General features: G+C 38.1%; 1 protein-coding gene across 1 annotated transcript in view; it reads right to left on the bottom strand.

Moving 5' to 3' along the window:
- LOC108707176 (WSC domain-containing protein 2) overlaps window positions 1-25,141 on the bottom strand; it is a 178,268-nt gene that overhangs the window by 48,226 nt on the left and 104,901 nt on the right. The window contains exon 3 of the mRNA XM_018244231.2: window positions 3,746-3,860. Coding sequence (XP_018099720.1) covers window positions 3,746-3,860 — 115 coding nt within the window. The remainder of the gene's footprint in view (window positions 1-3,745; window positions 3,861-25,141) is intronic.

The following is a 25,141-nucleotide window of genomic DNA, read 5'->3' as shown; positions in this document are numbered from 1 at the left end:
GGTGATATCACTCCAACTTGCAATAAAGCAGTAAAGAATGACTGAAGTTTATCAGAGCACAAGAAAAATGGTATTTGTACCTTTTAATGTTAATCTATATATTTCGTTTAATGTAGCAAAACTAAAATTTGCTCCTGTAGACAGCTGGATATCAACATTTTCTGACCTGTTAGGTACCTAGGTGCCTCCTGCAGTGAAACCAATATAACAAACGCTTTATATAGATTTCCCGCACAGTAACATCCAGCAGAATTGAAGCTGACAGCGCAATGTCAAACATGACTTGAGATGTAATATTAAAGTGCTAAAAAAAAAATCAATGCAGATTTATGAGGTAGGTAAAGCTGATGAGTGAGAAAATACCATGGAGCCTTGTTTTAATCAGATGTTGCTAAATGGTTTAATCAACAGCTTTATGTTCCAAGCAGATAAAGGGCAGAAGAGACTGATTGCTAAAATGACGACACTATTGAAGGCTTTCTGAGAGGACAAGGTTGAGTAAAATATCAGTTCTTTTTTTACTGTGCTAGTGTGCAGTTTATATTCCCTTAACAATGCATTTACTGATTAACTTTCAGCCATTGGCTAAGCATAAGAGCAATCTGGTTCAAGAACCCTATTAATGTATAAAATACAGTGCACGCCCATTTATATTGCCCCACTTATATAAGCTTTAATATGTGTGCTCCAGTCCAATGCCAAGGATCTCTGTTTAGTAAAAGAACTGAGCACGCTGCTGTCACCATAAACATACTTCTTTCTTTGGGGGTTACTATTTATTTTGGAAAAATTATTCAGATCTCAATGATTCAGATCTCAAAAGTTAATGTGCTCATATAAAAGTATATTTACCTTGGTATCTCTTTAACAAGTTGACAGACCATTTGTGCCATGTATTATTAACATATTTGATCAAATATCAGTCTGATATTGATCAGGCAAGATGGAAATCCCATTGGCCTAGGACCAAAACATTGCTGAACTATAGTGATGGGCGAATTTCTCCCATTTCCCTAAATAATTTGGGAATTTCCAGCAATATTAGCAAAATTCGTGAAATGGACAAAAATTCCCAGAAAAATCTGGAAATTGGAAAGTTTAATGAAAAAATTGCGAAATTCGAACATTTTCACTAAAAAAATTGTGAAAATCTGACATTTTCACAGAAAATCGTGAAAATAGTCAATTGAAGCCGGCGAATTTTTGCGGGAGATTCACAAATTTATTCGCTGAAGACAAACACACAAATTCGGCGTGAATTCGTGCCAGGCGAATTTATTCGCCCATCACTACTGAACTATCCTATCGGTATAATACGTTTTAGTGCTGGAATTGGGGAGGGATGAACAGGGACGCCATGCCTCCACTTCTTTATCTCTGTGAAGCATGTAAAAGAAGAATTTTGCATCCCGTAACGTTTTAATTACAATGCTGGAGTTTTATTTTGCTCCGCCCCACTTCTGCATGCAAATAAAAGTTAAAAGACCAAACAGAAGATAAACAGAAGAGAAACGATTTATAGGAGAAAGTAGAGAAGAGATGTAGAAATGTTATACAGGTGAAGATTGTGGAGATAAGAGTGGGTTATAGAGAACAGAAGAGCAGAAGAAAAAAGACAAAATTAAGGTATTGAACAGCAGCAGATTAATAAATAGTAAGAGACTGATATATATATATGAAATAATGTGAGCTAATGTAGATATGCTGGGATTGTGCTGTGTTATGACACACAATACAAAGGCAAGGTGCTGTGTTTGCAGATGCTGAATTGGCAGCCAAGAAAAGTGGTATGCACAGTTAACATGCTGGAGTCTATACTGGCCATAGACTAAATCTATGCATAGTGGATATCAAACTGTTCATTGGAAAGAAAAAACAATATGAATAAAGCAAAATGGCTTTGCTTTAAAGTAATTAGATAATGAAGGGCTGGCACATACCAGACCACACTCCGTAGATTGATGTAGTAAAAAAAAGTATTTATTTAAGCAAAAACATCACAGCAAAGCATAACGCGTTTCATGCCTTAGGGCCACTTAGTCATAGGCTGCACAAAGTACCTATGACTAAGTGCCCCCAAGTAGGGATGTAGCGAACCGCCGAGTATGTGTTCGCGAACGCCGTTCGCGAACACCGGCAAAAAATGCGAACAGTTCGCGAACTGTTCGCGAACTTCGAACATCCGAAAATCGTTCGATTCGAACGATCGTAGGATTTTTAATCGTTCGATCGAACGATTTTCGTTCGAATCGAACGAAAATCGTTCGATTTTAGCGATCGAATGGTCGAACGATTTTGACGCGAACGCCTATTGGCGAACGTCGCGCGACGTTCGCGAACTTGCGGCGGACGCGAACAGCCGATGTTCGCGCGAACAAGTTCGCTGCAGAACAGTTCGCTACATCCCTACCCCCAAGGCACGAAACGTGTTATGCTTTGCTGTGATGTTTTTGCTTAAATAAATACTTTTTTTGCTACATCAATCTATGGAGTGTGGTCTGGTATGTGCCAGCCCTTCATAGCTGAAGGTCTCTGGCTTGAGCACCTGGACCCCCCCCCCCTTCTTTTTGGGTAAATTAAACCCAACTTTCACTGTTTTCGACACGGAACGTCCCTTTTAAACGTTTTTTGCATTAAAGTGGCTGAAAGCAGAAAGTGTTGGTGGGTGAGGCTTATTATAACAGTAGGTGTGGTTTATAATGGTGGGAGTGGGATTTCTTATGTGCGCACAGCACACATAGCACAACTCCACTTTTTTGTTACCCCAATTCAAGCACTGTGTGGTCAGCTACAGGAGTGGCCGGATCAGAGAAGGCACAATTTCTTACCAGCCAATAATCTGATTATCAGGTACATCGCTGTCTTTATACACTAAGCACTAAACATAGCTGAGCTCTACCATTTTATATGCACTACCAGACCCTTACTAAATGCTTTTTCTATTGTACTGCAGCTTTGGTGTGTCCACTCAAATACAGCATCATTTTCCTTACACAAAAGCAATTTATCTGTGATGGAACTATTCTAAAGAGATATCCTAGCCAGGTGAATACAAATGGAGCACAGTTTATTGTTTCATCTGGGTGTGGAAGTGTGTACCAGCAGTTCAAATAAATTACACTCCATTCATAGTAAAATGTTGCCATGTTATGAACATTCATTCATGTGCATGCTTTTTTTGCAATTAGATGCAACGTGATGTACATCATATGCTGTAATCTGAGCTCAACAGCCTGCAGTTTAAGTAGAGTCAAACCAACTAAAACAGATGGCTGTCTGTGGGGGGATCTCTATCCTGGTAGGTCATTTGTCAGTTAAGCCTGCAATCGCTGTAGATTCTCTTGGGAAGAAGATTGGTCAATTAGCTTTATGCTTCATGCAGTTTTATCCCAGGATTTCATGATGCACAATAATGGGTGACAACTTCTAAAGATGCTCCTTAAGCTAGCAATTAATTTCAGCTAAACGGACTAACAGAGGGACTACCGGTGGTTCAATATCAAAGTCATTAATTCATTTATTTACAGCAGGCAAACGGCTTTTTCTATAATTCACCCTAAAATTAGCTACACCATCTTCCCGATTGTGGATTATTAGCCTTTCTATGCAGGAGTGGGCCACCATGCTTGCAGTGCACATGGGAAATAAAATCATGTAATAAAGCTTGGGATTTGGCAGGACTAAAGAATTTGTTGATGTGCACAAACTAATAAAGCTCATTTTCATACACCAATCAATACCCTACCGTTCAGCACAGTTGTCTTGGCAACGGAACACTGTCATCTTCTTGTAGTCGAAAAAGGAAACTCCACGGAGTGCTCGTTGCCGCGTGTCATCCGTGTAGCAGCCAATATACTTTGCTACAAAACAAAAACAAATGCAACACGTTAGAGACAAAGGTCAGCAAAGCAAGTCAGATGTTACTGTCGTTGGATTTATTAAAAAGATCCAAATTTAAAATGTGTGAATAAAAAAAGCACAGAACTATTCGCTAAAGAATACGAATGCCTTGAAAAAAGTTTTAGAGAAATTCCTAGTGGGAAAAAAATGCGAAAACCGGTAAAAGTCCGATTTTATAGTGGCCCAATAAGATCAGTGCAGTTCCCGTTGACTGCTATAGTATCTTAAAGGAAAACTATACCCCTGAACAATGTAGGTCTTTATAAAAAAATATATTGCATATAACAGCTCATATGTAAAACCCTGCTTCATGTAAATAAACCATTTACATAATAATATACTTTTTAGAAGTATGTGCCATTGGGTAATCATAAATAGAAAATCGTCATTTTAAAAATCAAGGGCCGCCCCCTGGGATCGTAGGATTCACAGTACACACAAAGAAACCATACATGTTAGGTCAAATGAGCCAATTAACAGACACAGTTGTGTCTTTTGTTTCCACACTTCTTCCTGTTACAGTTAGAGCTGCAGTATTTCTGGTCAGGTGATCTCTGAGGCAGCACACAGACCATCACAAAATGGTGGTTCAAGGCAAGAGATGTAAAAGGGAAATATTTACTTAAATATATATTCCAGTTTGATAAGATTCTTTAATATGCCAATTAATTTGATATAAACTATCTGTTGCTTAAGTATTCCATTTGGGAGTATAGTTTTCCTTTAACAACTTTTACTTATATTATATAATAAACATTGACTTTTTTAGTTTTTTAAAAATATATGAAAACCACAAATATTTTGAGATTTATGGGGGGAAAAAAAAATCACAATTTGTTAGTAAATGAGCCCTTAGACAAGAAAAGCTGAACTTGAATTATATTTCCATCATGACTTTGTCCATTCTAATTCATATGATGAGTGAATGGCACTAATCTTGATTATTTGAAGATTTTTTAGGATGATATACAAAATCTTCTACACATCTCATATATAATGGAGATTTAGTGGAATCTGAATATACAAAATGATCGGATAGTGTATTTGCAGTAGTATTTTTAAAAGATGTGTTTAAAACAAAATAAGCTTTAAAGCCTAAAGTGTGGATAGTGCTTTAGAGCTATACACTCCTTCAGATTACTTTTCTCATGTCTCTTGGTTCATGTGTCAATGGTGTGATTTCCCACTGTGAAAAAAGATCATCAGAGATGTGTCAAGGTCTTGCAAATAAAAAAAAAAATCTTTCTGGCTCACTATGTTATATACTTTATCCTGATTTTTTGACAAACATGGAAACCAGAAAATGATTCTCTACTGGTTTGATTTTGGTCACAAGTGGTTAAATCATTTTACTCTAACTCTTGTAAAATGGTGGAAATGTGGCAAGTAAATGACCTTTTCTTGGCGCGGAGGAACAAAGGAAACACCAAGAAAGCATTTAATAGTTTTCCTGAAATTCTCCTTTATCCAGTTGAGCTATTATAGCAGAGGGTTTCTCTCATCTCAGCAAACATGGATGCTGATCTATAAGCTTCCTTACTTTGTAAACAAATGAAATTGCTGCTTCCCTCATCTTACTGGCTTGATTACACAGTCAGTATCAGTCTCAAAGACTAAAATATACATTTTAATTGAAACAACTGATAGAACACATTTTGAGAATGATTGAGAATGTGTTTTCTGTGTAGGTAAGCTCAGAAATAGTCCATACCCACACATACAACGAACAATACAATCCAATTGTGTAAACAATTGTCTTTCAGAAGTAAAGGAAAAGACAGGGTGCTGGATGAAATTAAACTGAATAACATTAAGGTAAGGGTTACACTTTACTTTTGTACCCTTGCCAGTGGCTACATATTCTTAAAGGAGAAGGAAAGTCATTTATACTTGGGGGTGCCAAAAGTCAAGCACCCCCAAGTTGTTGTATTTACTTACTGCACTGGCCCGGGGTTCTGACAGCGAGCACCACGGAGCAATCGTTTTTTATCGCATGAACGGTAGAATGAAATAGCTGGCTTTTTTGTTGAAGTCTGGCTTTTCACTTGACTGTGCATGCGCAACCAGGAGAAGAAAGAAGAAGCAAGAAGACATCACTTTGTGGTGCTTACTGAAAGAACCCCGGGCTGGTGCAGTTTTCTGATAGGAGCACTGGCCCGGTGTATCAGGTAAGTAAATACATAAATACCTAACTTTTGGCATCCCCAAGAATAAAAACACTTTACTGCCCCTTTAAAACAACTTTAAAATTTAAAATTGCTGTGGTTTGTCACTGAATAGGTAAATCAATCCTAGAGTTGTACTCTAGTATTCTAGTCCCCTATGGGGTGTAATGATTAAAATATGTAGACGCCTGCATAATAGGAGAGGAATGTCTACGAAAGAGGAAGCCACACAAGTTGCAGGATGAAATATTTAATAATGGTCCCATGGACCCGTCAGTATCATATTAACACAAGATGCTACATTTGTACTGAGCCTTCTAAAACTAGGATTGTGTATGTTGTTGTTGATGCATTTCTGGTGCTTGTAACTAGTGATAACCGAATTTATTCGCCAGCTATGGATTCACGGCAAAATTCAGAATTTCGCCATGTGCGATTTTTTTTTTTGCGAAACTTCTGTGAAAATTTGCCACAGAAAAGTCGCAGCAAAAAACGCCCATTGACTTTAATGCATTAGGATGAAAAAAGTTGCCATAAGAAAAAACGCCCTTTGACTTTGATGCATTAGGACAAAAAAAGTCACCATAAGAAAAAACGGCATTAACTTTAATGCATTAGGACGAAAAAAGTCTCCATAAGAAAAAACGCCCTTTGACTTTAGTGAATTAGGACAAAAATGTCTTTAATGCATTTGGAGCAACAAGAATTGTTGCATGCGTAAAAATTTGACGCACATAAAAACGCCCATTGAATTCAATGCGTTTCACGAAATTTCGCCATTTCACACAGTTTTAGCTCATCACTACTTGTAACATCAGCATATTGGTCAACTTTTTTTCCTGCTGACGAATCAATTTGATTGATTATTACAATTTTGACAATTACACCAAAGGTCAATCAATCATAGTATGTTTGGAAATAAAACCTCTTGTAAATCAATGCTTATCTGGTTTGTGATTATTTCATTATATCTCCTGTGCATCTCAGTCACAGGCAGCTTGGCAGAGTCAGGTTGGTTTAGCATTTAAACTCCTGCTGCTAATAATAATTGTATGTGGTTATTAACAACATAATATTCCAGTTTTAACCCTGCTTGAAACTAGTGATGGGCGAATTTGCGCCGTTTCGCTTCGCCGAAAAATTCGCGAAATTCGCGAAACGGCGAAAAATTCGCGAAACGGCGCCGGCGTCCGTTTTTCGAAAAAAAATTTTTTGACACCGGCGAATTTTTTCCGCGAATTTTCGCGGGAGTTTCGCGAATTTATTCGCTGGCGGCGAATCGCGCGAATTCGCGCCTGGCGAATAAATTCGCCCATCACTACTTGAAACAGGTGTACAGATAAAGCAGGTTTTAAGCAGGTTTGATAACATGATAATGTATGCTACATTTATATGGGGAAAGGGTATGCCATGTTGCACCATGCTAAATGGAAAGCACCTTTATGGCCTACTATGTTTTACAGTAAGGTGATGTTTCTTTTCATTTCTCACTCTACTTTCAAAAGTAAAGCCATATTGATGGGATAATAGCATTGGTCTTCCATTTCAGATTCAAGTCATAATATCAGAATGTCAAGATAAGATGACAATAATCTACAATCTAAGAAAGCCAAATGATATCCTAGACAAGATTAAAGTGTGCTATCATAAGGATTTCTCTCCTGCTCAGTCATGAATGACGATATACAGAAGGTGCCATTTTAGTAGCATTTTCAGTCCTGCTGTATTTCCAAAGGTCACATTTTTAGGGTTTGGAAGTCACAGTCATTTCCACACATGTGTAACAGAGATCTCAGGAAAACAGACCTGATAACTTGCATTTTAAAGCCGTTGTGATTCCCCCAAAAAAACTTATATGAACATAATGATAAGATTAATGTGTGAGTCATATAATTTCACTGCCATAGAATTCTCAAATTGCAGTAGTCTGTGCAGCAAGACCAGACTGAAGCTCTTTCTACATAGAATATCTGCTTAGACTATCCAATTCCAAATGCATGACTGCTCTTTCTTGATTCAGGTGAACTCCTTATGTGCTGGAATGAGATTCTAAATCCAGCATCTGGCAATTCTGCTTCTCTGAGTATAGTGAGTCCAGGAGATTTTCCAGGCAGAGAAAAGGACTTCCCTACTGTGTGGTAACCAATCTGCCATGTCCTGCTTGCTTGGTCATCGGGAAAAACAAAGGTGTCAGGATTTATTCTCTGTGGACAAAATTAATTTTGTGACTCCAAAAAGTTTGTGTTCACATAATGCTTTTACAGGACAAAATAAATTTTTTGATTGTGAAATGTATTTTGGGAACACATATGTAAAATTGCCGACAAAAATATACATGTGTTTTTAGTTTACAAAATGTATTTTGTTTTTCAAAATGTATCGGGTACAAATATATACTTACATAGTTAGTTACATAGTTAAATCAGGTTGAAACAAGACAAAGACCTTCAAGTTCAACCCCTCTAAATGAAAACCCAGCATCCATACACACACGCCTTCCTTGATATTATGTTTGTCCAAGAAATCATCCAACCTACTCTTAAAGGCATTATCTGAATCAGCCATCACTGCATTCCACAACCTTACTGTCATCAAAAACACTGTGAAGAACCACCTACGTTGCTATCCAATAATTAATATTTGGATGCAATGGCATAAGAATTACGTTTTTGATGGACACTGACCAAACTCACAACAATTAATGAATTATTATCCCTCAAAGGAAATTTCATAGTGCACTTTTGCTTCCTCTGCATATATTATTTGCTCAGATTTAGGACCCTTTAAAAACTGGACAGTCTGTCCAAAGAGCATTTGTAAAATGCACAAGGCACAAGTCAAGGCAAGTGGATTTTATTGTCATTTCAGCCATATACATTAAATACAGTACATAGTAGAAACAAAATGGTGTTCCTCCAGAACCCCCCAGTGCTATACAACAACTCTAGTACATGGTCATGCTGGGCAAAGTGGACATTTCAGTTCCTTATGAATATATTCAGTTCAGTCCTTGGGAGTTGAGATACCTGATGGCTTGTGGAAATAGACTGTTTCACATTCTGGAAGTCAGCGCTCGAATACTGAGGTATCTTTTACAGGATGGCAGGAGGGTAAAAAGATCATGTGCAGGGTGGGTGCTATTCCTGACGATGCTGGTAGCCTTCTGGAGACAGCGGGTGTTGTAAATATCCATAATGGCAGGTAGCGAGACCCAATGATCTTTTCCGCTGTCCTCACCACCCGCTGCAGGATCTTGCGATCTGATACAGAGCAGTTTCCATACAAGGTAGTGATGCAGCTGCATAAAATGCTTTCAATAGACCCTCTGTAGAAGATAGTGAGAATGGGTGGTGGAAGGTGGGCAGAAAGAAGAGACGCTGCTGTGCTTTCTTCACTATAGAGCTGGTGTTAAGGGACCAGGAGAGGTTCTCCGCCAGATGTACACCAAGGAATTTGGTGCTCTTGACAATTTCCACTGGAGAAATAGCCCTCATTGCACCTTGTATCCACAGCAGCTACTTTTAGCACTTAAAGTGGACCTGTCACCCAGACATAAAAAGCTTTATAATAAAAGTCCTTTTCAAATTAAACATGAAATCCAAATTGTTTTTTTTATTCAAGCATTCATAGTTGTAAGCTCATTTAAAAATCTCAGCTGTCAATAAAATATTGCCTGCCCCTCCTCTATGACTAGGTGTAGAGGCAGGGCAAGCAATTACTTTCACTTTCCATTCAGCACTTCCTAGATGTCACTGCCCTCCCCACATCACCTTTCTCTCTTTACCATTTAATAGCCAGGGCATGGGGATGGATATCAGGCCCCCCATTCTGGTGCACAAACAAGATTTTGAGATGACGCAAGGCTTGCCTTAATAACAGTGTCCACAAAATGGCTCCTGCCTGCTTGCTATAATTATGAATTCCCAGACTGATGGAAACAAGATTCAAATAATTTATACGGTGTAATTAAAGTTCATTTTGCTTGACTTACATGATAAAATAGGATTTGGAATAATTTTTTTGGGTGATGGGCCCCCTTTAATGAATGGTATGCTAATAATGGAGCAGCCATTTCCTTCACTGTAAGCACAAATCTTATCTAGGTTCCAGAGGCACTAAGATTGCCTTTTTGACAGCAGAGCAAGAATCACTGGGGCTCATTTATCAACACTGGGCAAATTTGCCCATGGGCAGTTACCTATAGCAACCAATCAGCGATAAGCTTTTTAAAGCCAGCTGCGAGTAGAACAATAAATCTGATTGGTTGCCATGGGTTACTGCCCATGGGCTAATTTGCCCAGTGTTGATAAATGACCCCCACTGTGAGCAAAAAAACATAGCACAATATTTTTTTGCATTTTGCACCTACATTAGCAAAAGAGCACTTTCTTCCATCAACGAAAAATGGACAAGGGATTAAAAATAAATATTGCATATAGTGGGTTTGTACACTCTAAATAATATACAGACCAAAGGTGGTAGAGTAAATTTCTTTTTATATATAGATATAAAATGTGCATCAAGTAGATCAATATCTAGTACAAGACAATTTATACAAAAGAGTACTACCAAGTATATACATACCACCAATTTCAAAGCAAAAGAAGAAACAAAACACAAGGGATGGATACACTTTGCCAAAGGATGAGAATACCCCAATGTTTCAGCACACTAGCCTTTGTAAAGGGGGATTCTTAATATATCTTTTTGCTAGTTGGAGTGCACTCCTTTGATTTGTATTAAAAATAAATATAAAAAATCTAATAATGTGCACTTTCAGTTAAATAAATATAGAAATAACTGTCATTCCTTTTCTCTAGCAATTGCTCGCTATTTAGGCTAGTGCCTGGGTCACTATTTTGCAAGATAATTACTGTATCTTACAGATTCACCTAATCCTGCTTAAAAATTATGTTTATAACTAAAAGGAATTCATCATATTCTCATGCAAACAGGCAAGTCAGAAATATTAAAAGCCTCTCCCATTAGCTACTATAATGTCCCTTGTGAACAAGTACATCTATTTACAGCATGAAAGTTCATTTTTTTATATAGGGCAGTTACAGGTAACAAGAGAATACCATAAAATGGGACAATGATGAATTAGTGTTTAAAGGGCTAGTAACACCAGAACATTTTTCAGTTAGAGGCTTAAATATCCATTTTTACTTTTGTTTATTGTGACCAGAATACACTTTGTTTAGAATAAAGTAGATAAATACAGCAGAGCTTAAAGAGGTACTGGATGAACCCCAGAGCATGTATTTCATTTACATTGCGGAAAAATAAATAAATCATAACTATGTTGTATATAGATGACATATACATTGTAATTACAATTCTAATAATAAAATTCCTAATTAAAAAGAGGATGCACTAAACCTTTATCAGATGTCAGAAGAGAATTCTACCCTTAAGGCAGGACCCTTGTAGTATGTAGTGACAAAGTACCTTATATTGTGAAATGATGATGGCTGATGCTGGACCATCTCAATTAGGTGCTACAGTTTATTACATTTACTACAGTTCATAATAATTGCCTATAACCCTCAATAGTAGCAAATTGTAAGAAAACATTGTGAAACAGCTTACATAGCGTAGAGTCCTGCAGCGGGACAGGTACCCGCGGGTTACCCGCAAAAACGGTACCCCGAGGGTTGCGAGTAGAGGTTCCGGGTGTGGGTATAGACATGGGTTGGCGGTTCTGCGGGGTTTTCGGGTCATGCGTGGGTCTTTTCAGTAGCGATTGTTACTACTTTTTTCTGATCATGACTACTTCCAATGATGCCACTTCCGGTTTACAATGACAGCACTTCCTGATTCTTGATGGTCAGTGGATCGCGGGTCCAGGTTGCGAATAAGGTACTTGTGGATAAAGTACTTGCGGGTCGGGTAGCGGGTCCAAGTGGGTAGGAATGCGGGTCCGGATTGCAGGTTGCCAGTATGGGTCGGGTATGGGCTCCAAAAAATGGACGCGCGCAGGACTCTAACATAGTGTGGATGTAAACGCTCTCTCTCACACCTAGGACCCCAGCAAGGCAAGCTAGCAGTGCAAACCATGTGAAGGTGAGGGTTCTGTATTAAAGCATGCCACAATAATAAATTATTGTATTATGTTTTATTATAGTATTAAGTTTCACCAATAAAGCATGGACTTAGCACTTTGTATAAGGCTGGCCAGTCTCTTTATTTCAAGTAGTTGAAAACATACGTGTTCCAATAACCCAGTATTACATATTTGATCTCAGTTTAGTAAACCAGATCTGGTGTTTTTCTGGCTTTATTTGTGCAGCAAGACACGGTAAGGCTCATTTACATCTGATACCACAGTCGTGTCCGAACAAATTTCTGGTGGTCAATTGCTTGTAAAATCCCATTCATTAATGGTACTTGTGTCAAAGGGTGTTCTTTACATGTTCATATACAATAGTTGACTTCTGCACTGGACTTGGAGAACTTTCAATGCAATTTTGACTCACTGGGTACAACTGCCCTTGCTACTGCAACAATGTTGGAATTCGGGGGGGGGGGTTGATTGTTTTTAGTCAGTTCCCTTGGGAGCATCAGAAAAAAAATGTAAAGAGTTGGACTCTGTACAAAGATGTTGTGGAGGGGGTGCATCTCAAGTGACATTAAATGCCTATTCATTTTGAATACTATAATGCTCCCTATGGGTAGAAGGTGCGGTTAATTTATCTAGAGTGCAGCTACATATAGAGAAACTATTTTCAAATAAGATAAATTAATAAATATTCATGTTGTCATAGAAACCATCATCTCACACAATACTTAAGTATTACTAGAGTCTGCAAAGTTGCGTCTGAATTATGAGTTTTTTCCATTTAGAGTACAAGGGAAATATATATTTTATCAGAATAATGAGTGTCTGCTATATGGGTAAAGTCACAGAATATACAATTTTAAAGCCAGAGTTGCGCAAGTTGATTAATTATCTACATTTATAGATACCATAGTTGTAGAGCTTGCAATATAAAATGACTACAACAGCACTGTATCTGATATACAATTTGATAAGGACTACTCATTCTGTAAGTTGATGCTTTGGCTTTGACAACATGGCTTTGTGGCAGGGATGAGCAGAATGCTTATTAGTTTGTTCACCCATGAATAATATAAATCACGCAGGTCAACATCTCAGTTCTTCAGCTTTAGTTCTTTATTTGTATTCTATGCCCTTGTTAAATAATTATTGAAAAAGATCTCCCCCATAAACTTATCATGTTTTAGGTATACATTGACAACAGAGCAATCTGAAATGACTGTGGGACCCCAAGTCTCCAGAAATTTTGGAATTATTAAACAGCCACATAATTCAGCCTTTAATAGGCCCTTTATACTCCTAGATTTGTTTAAAGACACTGGATTTGCTATTAATTATTATATGTGTGAATTATTATTATTAAAGATTATTTAAGATAGCAATAGGGGATCCACAACAATCCCATGGTCCTTTACCACAATTATGACTTCAGGGTCACAGCAAGTGGGTTATCTTTATCATCTAGTCTAATAATCCCATGTGTAACCTCAGATGTTCAATCACCATTCAAATCTTGTAGAACATTGTAGACTCTTGTGACAGAGAATAAAATTCTGGGCAGCTCTCTGACTTGGATGGATTCTGCTCTCAAGCTAGCCTTGTTCACAACTACCCTGGCCTTGAGAGCAGAGCCACCTGCTTGACTGTAAGAGCAGTTCTTTATTTTTCTGTGCTGTGAAGCAGTATCTCTATGCTCTTCCAATGGTAACTCCCTTTTTACAAATCTATAAAAGTCCTGTGACCGCTTTCTCAGGGGTTTTGACTCTTTTTGAGCTCAGAATCCAAGAAGCTCAAATAAACTTCTTCTTTTCACCTCAAATGATCTCCAGTTGATGAATCTCCACGACTCTTGTTAGAACAAGATTCAGTTCAGTGAGAGAAAAGAATCTTGGTATAAAAAGACCTGGAATTGAATTAGCAGCCAAATTGAATCTTGCCCAGTGTATGGTCAAATATCATAAAAACCACTCACACTTCAAGTTAAAGCAACAAACACAACATAGTTTTTATTAGAAAACCATAATTCCCCCCGGCAACATCTCCAGAAATCTCTCGAGATATTTATCTCCAATGTTAGTAAACGTCCCCAAAGGCCTACTTGTTTTCTTAATGGGTACATTTCGTAAAACATGTAAATCTATTATTTGGCTAGAAACGTGCAGCGGAACTGACAGTGACCTTGCTTAATTTGGGACACTTGACCACACAATACTATACATGAAATAATGTTCCTGTATTCAACTGTATTTGAAATGCTACTTTGTACAATAATTTACCCACTTGGGGGGGGGCAGGTCACAAACAAGCTATGGCTTGTTATATTTATTTTTGTAAACAATGTCTCAATAATGTGGCTCTATGAAGGACCTCCAGCACCTACCTGCCACTTCCTATCAGCCTTTATAGCAAGAAGGGAATTAAGTAAACTGAATACAAACAACCGACTATAAGCAGCATAAATGCATCTCCCAGTTTTAACGATTAAGGAGTAGTTAGCTAACAGAGATTTTAATAGTTCTTTAAGGAAGGTTCTAAGCGTATCTTGCAGACTGGGTTGATGCATTAAAATGAAATGAGCTGTAAAAGAAACCTCTCCCAAGCCATAAACCTACTAAAACCCAGCCAATAATGGGATCCATTTGTTCGTAACATAATACAAAGCAATTGGACCACAAACTTTCTTTCCTTAGTCACTAGAATTCAACTCCCTATAAATCAAATGGAATTGCTTGCAGAAAATTAACTGAAGTTGATATTCAAGAGCAAAATACCAGACCTGATTTTCAAGTCCATACATGCATTGGGAAGCTTTTCCAATGGTCTTTGTCTTTTTAATAACTAATTAAGCAAGCATGATCTCCTGAAATAGGTCTCTAGTGTATGTTTTAGTTAATACACTTTGATGTTTCCAATAGAGATGAACTATACCAAAGTTCTGGTATAGTAAGTTCAGCAGGATATATATGCAGGAGTGGTCTTTGAAAACAAACTGAACACTGCACTAAATGTTGCTACCTGCACTTTTGCAGAAGAGCTATATAGAACTGTGCAGTTTGGGCAATAGGTGGAAATTTGTGTCCAGGGGAAAATGCCTTTACCGAGCAAATCTGGAGCCACTACACAAACAAAATATGTTCTTATCCTCCTGCTCCTGGCATTTTTCCATTCCGGTCTTGATTTAAATAGTAGGTCTGGTGCCTTTTTTACGTTTTTTTGTTGGTTTATGTTAAGTAAATCTTACATTTCTACAATTTCTATCAAAATGCCACTGCTTGCAGCATAATGCACTGCACAAGGTCAACAAATTGTATTTGTGATTCTGAATTGATGCAGGTGGTTTCCATTTAGCACAAAATAAATGTGAAGAGCTTTTACCATTCAAGCATCCATGAGTGTCTTTGTGTATGTATTTGTGATTAAATGCAAAATATAGTGGTAAGATTGAATAACAACTGAAATCTGAAATAAGCCAGCAGCCAAGATTCACTTAACAATAACTATCACACAAATTGGTAAAAACTCATCTATATAATAAATAAAACAATATATTTTAAATGTCATTTATATGCATTTATGTAGTTTTGTGCATAATTTATGCATAAATTCCACAACGCAAACATGGCTAAAACCACAGAGATGTGAGTTATGAGTGAGCTACTTGTGAACATTCAGGTGCTGTTTAAAGAAAAAGTCAGTGTGAATGTTGGGATTAGGGATGTAGCGAACGGCGGAAAAAATGTTCGCGAACATATTCGCGAACTTGCGACAAAACATGCGAATAGTTCGCGAACGTCGCGAACCCCATAGACTTCAATGGGAAGGCGAATTTTAAAAGCTAGAAAAGACATTTCTGGCCAGAAAAATGATTTTAAAGTTGTTTAAAGGGTGCAACGACCTGGACAGTGGCATGCCAGAGGGGGATCAAGGGCAAAAATGTATCTGAAAAATCCATTGTTGACACAGCGCTGCGTTTTGTGCTGTAAAGGGCAGAAATCACACTACGTCACTCAGGTGATGTTTCTGGACACGGAATGTGAAAAAGCTCACACAGCTAGGTGGCACTTGGTTAAAGACTGGGCAAACAATGCCTGCAAGGGCAACGTATACACTACAGCAGTGGATACGGAATATATTATTGCTGCTTGGAAAACGTCACTCAGGTGGTGTTTCTGGAGACGGTATTATTATTGATATTTAGACAGAATGTGAACAAGCTCACACAGCTAGGTGGCACTTGGTTAAAGACTGGGCAAATAATGCCTGCAAGGTCAACGTATACACTACAGCAGTGGATACGGAATATATTATTGCTGCTTGAAAAACGTCACTCGGGTGGTGTTTCTGGAGACGGTATTATTATTGATATTTAGACAGAATGTGAAAAAGATCACACAGCTAGGTGGCAGTTGTTTGAAGAACAGATGCAGATGAGAGATCAGCAGCAGGACAGCTGCCCACAGCAGCTACATACAGAGCACTGCAGTAGAAGGTAGATTACTAGCCAGCAAAGCTACCTAACCTAAAATGTCCCTCAAATCCCTGCAGAGTTCTGTCCCTACAATACAGAGCAGTATCAAGTAGATTACTAGCCAGCAAAGTTACTATCAACTGTCCCTCAAATCACTAACAGCTCTCTCCCTACACTAGCTCTTCCAAGCACACACAGGCAGAATGAAAAAACGCTGCAGGGCTTCAGTTTATATATGGAAGGGGAGTGATCCAGGGGGTGGGGGGGGGTGGTCCAGGAGGGAGAGCTTCCTGATTGGCTGCCATGTATCTGCTGATCTGGGGTGAGAGGGCAAAAATAAGCGCCAGCTAAGGCGAACCCAAATTGGCGAACGTCGCGCGACGTTCGCGAACATTCGCCGAACGCGAATAGTCGATGTTCGCGCGAATTAGTTCGCGGGCGAACAGTCCGCGACATCCCTAGTTGGGATGAAGTTAGGGTTTAAATAAGGTATACAGTAATAACTGAGATGAGATCACACATCTAAGTTTATTTTTTTCTTTAAATGTCAGTATGGTTAAGCATAACTTTAAGGCTAAAACATATGCTGACATTTAAAAAATAAATTGGGGGTTATTTACTGAAGTCTGATTTTTTTTTACATCAGCACCACATGGATTATTTGTCTGTTTTAAGGTGTTTAAACATTTTAGCATTGTTTTTCATACTAAAAATCCCTTGAGAAAGGAGTTTATCCATTGGGGGTTCTCACCTTTTGCACTACGTGTCTACTTTAACATATTTGCTAATTTGTACTTTGTACACTGGTGGTATGTACATGTTAATGTTTGTAATATCGATATGTTGCTGTAGGTACTGTATGTTTTTAAAGCATTTTTTTTGCATGTATATACACCATGGTGTGCGAAAGTGACAAGGTGTGCATTGGGCTATTTTAGAATGTGTCAAATTTGATCAGAATATACCTAAGAAAAGCATAATAATATACGTATATGTTTAAAAATAGATTTGAAAAAATAAATATGTATTTTCTCAAGCCTGAAATACTGTAAACATCAGGCCCATGGTGGTAGTTACTCCAGGGTTCACCTTGTGTAAATTATACAAATATAGCTTTCACTCAGTCAACTAGATATTCAGCAGTTAGCTGCTCTGTCTTGGGCACATTGTGCCATGTATGTAAGAAATGGGTGAAGAGACTTAGTGCCAGCAAGTTACATAGCTCTTTACAATAATTTATTACACACAGGAATCAATAATTTGCCAAATCAATGTTACAGCATAAAATAAAGTTTCCTTTTGTAATATAACCAAAGCTGTTCCTTTTCATTATTGTAAAATCATTAATTTTGCAGCACATCATCTTTTCTAAAATATAAAAAACTGAACAATTTACTGCAAGCATGCACCTGGCTTCCTTTGTGCTGTCTCTTTATTTTCTTATGTTGTAGTTTTCTCCTTGTCTAACCTCATTATCAGTAATGTCTAACCTTATCAGTAAGGTCTTCCCTGCCTGCTATTTCTTAAATAATAGCTTTGTGGGGCACGTTGTTTCAGAACAGACATGCCACTGGAACAAAAACAACATCTTTTTTTTTCACAGAATGCAATACCTCCTGCCTCTCCGATTTTGTGTTTTCTCCATGCAGAAAGAAGAGTTCTAAGAGGCAAATTTTGACCTTGGAACAAAATTGCCTGAAAGGCAGCTTGCAGTAGATTGAAACAAAAAAGAAGGAGGTGAATTTACAAATGAATAAAAAGCACCAGGGCAAGTGGTCTGTACAACTACAGTGGCTAAGGCTTATGTTTATTTCATCAACACTTTCCGCAATCATCAGAAATATAATCAGCTCCCAGCATAATAACAAATTACAGGGCATTTTTTATGATTTCTCAGTCACCTGCACTGTTACTAAGTTGATTCAAGTATTGATGTGTAAATAGAATCCATGCTTTATGTTGCTTGAATTGGTCTAGCAGCACCCGTTCAAGTTGGGGGACCCACTAGTCCCTAGGGGTAAATGCAAAGTATAAAATGGCAGGTGCGCTCTTGCGCTTCTTTATGTCTGCAAAAATTTTTTTTTTGCAGACATAAAGAAGCGCAAGAGCGCACCTGCCATTTTATACTTTGCATGTTACTAAGTTGAGAATGCCCTGGCCTCGCAGTGGCCTACAATAAAAATTTTAATTAGAAACATGATTAGAATTCAAATATTTGAATTCTGATAAATCTGCCTCCTTGTGTTGAGTAAATATTTCCAGTACTGGTGCAAGCAGTATATTTTGCATATTTTCGATATAGAATCTGTCAAGTTTGCAGATATACTGTATATATATATTGTATATTTTGTTGTGCATGTCAGACATTTACTATTTAAGGTCCTATGTTAGATTTGGGAACCCTAGCTTACATTGTCTTATTCTATACAAGAACTATATGATTTTAGCAAATACATTTTAATTCTCATAGGATTATTGGACATTAATTGCGGTGGACACTTGACATATGCCAGGAACAGACGTGCTGCATGCTTTTACAGTGATTGGCAGTTTATTCTCTTTATCCATCTGGTTACAAATATAACTAGCTCCCAACAAAATAACAACAACTAAGAGTAATCTAGTGTTAAAGGATGCATCCCCTACTGCCTCCTCCACTCATGACCACCTTTTTAATAGATTCATGTTTTGAGATCTAGAGGTAGAAAGCAGAGGGTCCAGTGTTGGAACTTTGCTGCTCTCACTTAGCTAAAGCGAAGTCATTTTTGGGTATCTGTAACCCCACAGAGCAAAGCTCTGTTAAAGAAGCTTCGAGTTAGCAGTTTGTGTGCAACAGATATATAGATACATATCAGTAAAATATTTCTATAAGAAATAGTAGCAGATTTGCCACCTTTTAAATAAATCAGTTCCAGGCAGGAGGCCAGTGATGGCAATGTGGGTGATGATCTGGGCTAATGTGGTGCATCAGGTGGGGTTATGATGTGACAATCAGCGATTGGCTGATCACAATGCCATTAACTGCAATGTCCTAAAGTTTCCTAATTTGGAAATCCGGACAGGCAGTTTTCACCCAGACAGTAGTGATGTGCGGGTCAAGGACAACTTAACACACATGCAACCCAACCTGAACATGCCCACACCCACCTTCTGCCCTCTATTTATATATCCAACCACTGATGATGTCACAAAGGAGGCAGGGCATGGCGGGGGTGCACCTATAAGGCTGAAAGGTGAAAGCCGGCAGTGTACAGTTGTGGGTGAGGAGAGCAGGCAGAAGAGCTCAACCCAAACCTGACCTGCGGATCCCATAGATATTGGGCCAGCTTTCAAATCACTACTGGACTAGCCCTTCCAAAAACGAGGCTGTCTGGGTTAAACCCGGACAGGTGGCAACCCTAAATAATAGGCTTATAGTCACCCCATGTACAGTAATGACAAACAAAATTAACTGAGAGCAACAGACACAGATATTAGACAATGATGGTTAATTTTGGGCATTTTTGCCCTGTGGGTTTAGGCAGATACAAATGTTTTGGGCCTGAAATAGACTCGTATGCTATTGCTCTTAAAGGAAAACTATACCCCCAAAATAAACATTTAAGTAACAGATTGTTTTTATTAAGTTAAATGACATACGTATTATGTAATCTTACCAAACTTATGACCTAACACTTTTAGTTTGTTTGGTTTGTTTGTGTGCACCGTGAATCCTACGATCCCAAGGGACGGCCCTTGTTTTTTTAAAAATCGCAATTTTCTATTTATGATTACCCAATGACACATGCTATTAAAAAATGCATTATTATGAAAATGGTTTATTTACATGAAGCAGGGTTTTTACGCTGTTTTATGCAATATATTTTTATATAGACCTACATTGTTCTGGTGGATATTTTTCCTAAGGATTTTCATTAACCAAAATGCAACACGATCTTGACAAACTGGCAATCTGGGCAGCTAAGTGGCAAATGAGATTCAATGTTGATAAATGTAAAGTCATGCACCTGGGATGTAAAAATATCCAAGCCACTTATACCCTTAATGGGACTGCACTAGGCAAATCCATTATGGAAAAGGACCTTGGAGTCCTTGTAGATGATAAACTTGACTGTAGCAAGCAATGCCAGTCAGCAGCATCAAGGGCAAATAAGGTCTTGAGCTGTATTAAAAGGGGCATAGAGTCACGGGAGGAGGGGTCATTCTTCCACTGTATAGAGCACTTGTAAGGCCCCATCTAGAATATGCCATACAGTTTTGGTCTCCATCACTCAAACAGGACATTATTGTATTAGAGAGGGTACAGAGAAGGGCAACTAAGCTGGTAAAAGGTATGGAAAATCTTAGCTATGAGGAAAGACTGGCCAAATTGGGGATGTTCACGCTGGAGAAGAGGCGCTTAAGGGGAGATATGATAACTATGTATAAATATATAAGGGGATCATATAATAATCTCTCTAATGCTTTATTTACCAGTAGGTCTTTCCAGCTGACACAAGGTCACCCATTCCGATTAGAAGAAAAGAGGTTCCGCCTAAATATTCGGAAGGGGTTTTTTTACAGTGAGAGCTGTGAAGATGTGGAATTCTCTCCCTGAATCATTGGTACAGGCTGATACATTAGATAGCTTTAAGAAGGGGTTGGATGGCTTTTTAGCAAGTGAGGGAATACAGGGTTATGGGAGATAGCTCAAAGTACAAGTTGATCCAGGGACTAGTCCGATTGCCATTTTAGAGTCAGGAAGGATTTTTTCCCCCAAACTGGAGAGGCTTCAGATGAGTTTTTTGCCTTCCTCTGGATCAACTGGCAAAAAAAAAAAGGTCGAACTTGATGGACGTGTGTCATTTTTCAATCTTACTTAGTATGTACTATGTTACTATGTTAAATACCTAGAATGTCCCATTCTGTTCTTATATCTACAGTGTCACACTGGGGGGGTCTGGGGACCACCAGGGATGTCACCTCAGGAGCCTGCACACTACCCCAGGACCCCCCCCAGCCACAACCCTGTTCCAATTACCCCCGCACATAACTTATTTTATCTTGTGGCCGAGGTAAAGGTGCAGTTTCAAGGAGGTCAGGTCTACGCTGCTGGGTTTTTTTCCGGTATCCTGTAGGCCCAGTCCAACCCTGTATATCTACTTAATAGAGTCCATTGTAATATACATTTATATGATAGTCGTCTCCTCAAATAAATGTAATTTATATTTGTTGCTAGACCTTTTTACTCCCTATGTTGTGCATGGGATTTAATATGCACGAGAGCCGATTTAAGCATGGTGTTAAAAAAAAAAAAAAAACATGAAAGTTTCGATTGATTTGATAACATCTGTATAAAGAGAACCCTGGGTGAAAGCTGGTGCTGTCAAACCATTCTGTGAAGAACTGTCAGTAACGGTCAACGGACCTATGAACTTTCTGTAGTAGGAACCTTCTATCTTCAGAAGTCAGAGCTGTAAGCGGAATATAGACAATGTGAGTGTAGTCAAAATGCAGACTAAAGGTCGGGGGAAGGCAGCAATACGCATAGGCAGTAAAACAGGCAAGGATCGAAAGCACAAAATCTCACTTAGGCAGAAACAGCAGAAACAGTAGGCAGCTTGAGCAAGAACTTAATACAGAGACAGGGAGATTGTGAATTTAGAATCAGTGTCAGACTGGCTCACTGTGATATCAGGAAAACTCCCGGTGGGCCTCTTGATTCTTACCATTTAGCCTATTTCATGGTCATTCCCTATTTCTTTATGGTAAAAAATGCTTAAAAAAGGAAAAATATAGTAAATAGATATAAAAGACTAGGAGAATAAAGAGGTTCAGTGAGGAGAGAAGAGGAGGAATAATAGTTTGGAAAGTGGGCCCACTGTCTAAGGTTATCTGGTGGGCCCCTGGCATCCCAGTCGAACACTGTTTAGAATAGACATCTAGGTGCCAGGATGCTGAAACAAGAATTGAACTTGTGCCACCCACATCAATGAGTGAGCTGCCAAGTGAAGACCTGGAGGAGATTCACAGAGAGGAATGATGCTGGGGATCAGCATTCAAATTTAAGTTGTTATGGTTTATCGCTGCCCATGTTTGGTAAAGCTTGCAGAAAGCATCTATATATACAATATATTTTGTTGTGCATATCAGACATTTATCCCTGTTTTACTATCTTAAGTGCTTACTTTTTAAGTTAAAAAACTTCATAATCAATATTGTCTGCAGGTTGGCTCTGTGTTACGTATGGTAACCCTAGTTTGCACTGTTTTTTACTATACGAAGAACTATATGATTTTAGCGAATAAGTTTTAATTCTCATAGGATTATTGGAAGTTAATTGCAGTGGGCACTTGACATATGCCAGGAACAGACGTGCTGCATGTTTTTACAGTGATTGGCAGTTTATTCTCTTTATCTATCTGGTTACAAATCTTAAAATGCCAATTCAAATTAATCTGATGAATGTTACCAGTTCAGCTACAGGTTCAATCATAATATCTTAAGGAAATAAGTACATTAGCTTCAGGACAATGCAAAAGATTAACCGATTTTTCTTTATTTGCACTGGTGACTAGTGAAGAACTCCCTATTATTTAGGATTGGATGACAAGTGGTGGATTGAACCAAAATAATAACTGGTGCCCAGGATGACAATTCGTGTCGCCTTTCTCTTTTGCAGCAGCCAAAACATTTAACTAAGTAGCAAAACATAATATGAGATGTGACAATTCACATTGCACTAATTCATTACACATCACAGATGATTTAACAGAGAGCGGGAGAAGCCGAGATTCAGAGCACCATGTACTCATCCTCGGCTACCAAAACACAACATGTACGTATATAAATGTCCACTTGGATTTATTTAAATAGATGAGACTCTGCACTAGTCACCAGAAACTTTGTCAGGCCAGTCACCCACTCCCCATCAGTTTGCATTTAAATGTTGAGGCTGTATTCAATGAAATATAGGGGACACCCATACGCCACTAATTTTTTAGGCCATTCCACCACTCCTCATCACGGTGTATATAAATGTTGAACCAGGATTCAGTTATACATCGGGTAATTTCCACTGCCCATCAATTCATTTTGTGGGTAATGCATCACTAAGTTTGTGAAGATTCTCATTCATCCAGTTCATAGTATATCTGTAGCAATAAGTCAAATCCACTGGACTTGCTGTGTTTTTTCATCCGACTGGCTTTCTCAGTGCAGTGCAGGGAGGAGTGGTCTGATTTGTATTTTGTATGTGGGTGGTATGATAAACAGATTATGTTGATTGGAGCAACATTCCAGGGTATTTGTTTCAGAAAGATCTTGGTTACAAGTTAAACACAGCTTTGATTTGACTTATTACTACAGACATACAGTAATTCATCACTAAATACTGAGCCCTGGCACCCAATGAAAAAAAATAAGATTTGTTGAGCTGCAGACAAAGGGAGCTTAAAATGATTATGTTTTCAACCCATTTCTTTAAATTGTGGCCATAGATTTCCCATTCCATGTGGCACAACATATATATCTATCAAACTGCATAAATGTTAAACCACATGGAAAGGGAGCTTTCTGCTAGTTACTAGGGATGAGAAAAATAATTTGCTGTGTTTTTCAGAAAAAACAATGTCCATAGACTCCAAAAGATATTTAAAAAATTTGAATAAAGAGAAGAGAGAGGGTGAGAGAGAACAGACTCCCACAAGAGAAGACCAGAAGAAACATGAAGGCCTCAGAACCCTTCAACATCAGGGTTATCATATATCTTATCTATGTGTCAAGTTAAGAACTGTATTTTATTTATTTGTTTAGTTATTTGTATATTGGATTGATGCCTGATACTGTGGCTACTTTATTACTTTTGTCATATTTGTATGTTCCTTTTGAAAATTCTTAAATAAAAATATAAGTTACAAAAAAAAATAAAAAAACTTTTTCTTGTATGGATCTTACATTTACTTTTTAGGGATTTTGAGGGATTACAGAGAGTACTCTCCATTCACCTGACAATCTTCCGAATATGTTTAAAATATGAAATACATTTTACATCAACTGGCCAATAACCACACAAAAAGGAGCATTGGATCCACAAACATTCTGGGTGCCCAATCAAAAAGGGAAAGAACCACTGCCCTTTCAGAAGGTGGGATTATTACAAATAAAATCTATGCAGATCGGATGGTTGTTTTTTATTTAATACAAGACACAGAAGTGAAAGTTTTCTAGTTTGACTATGTATGCCTGGTGAAAGAAACATTAAGAAAAGAATATCACAAAAACATGTCTCTCGTGTTTCCTTTGAGATCAAAGTTTAGCCTGCCTTCTGTATTTTGCAACAAAGCTCTATTGTAGTTCCAACATCTGAAGATGCAGAGGGTAGTGTGAATTGCATCCATGAAATACATTTCTTCTAAATGATCCATATGGCCATTGTGAATAAGAATAGCATTATCACAATATTGCAATAGTGTCAAATATCAAATGTGAAAAATATAGAAAAAGTCTGAATCTGTTAATATAGTGAATAAAGTACCGAAGGCCGAGTGTTTTTATACAGGTCATGGA

This window comes from Xenopus laevis, chromosome 1S (assembly GCF_017654675.1).
Source record: "Xenopus laevis strain J_2021 chromosome 1S, Xenopus_laevis_v10.1, whole genome shotgun sequence".
NCBI classification, from domain to species: domain Eukaryota; kingdom Metazoa; phylum Chordata; class Amphibia; order Anura; family Pipidae; genus Xenopus; species Xenopus laevis.
The sequence above is the reverse complement of the archived record's forward strand: the minus strand, read 5'-3'. Positions and strand labels throughout refer to the sequence as shown.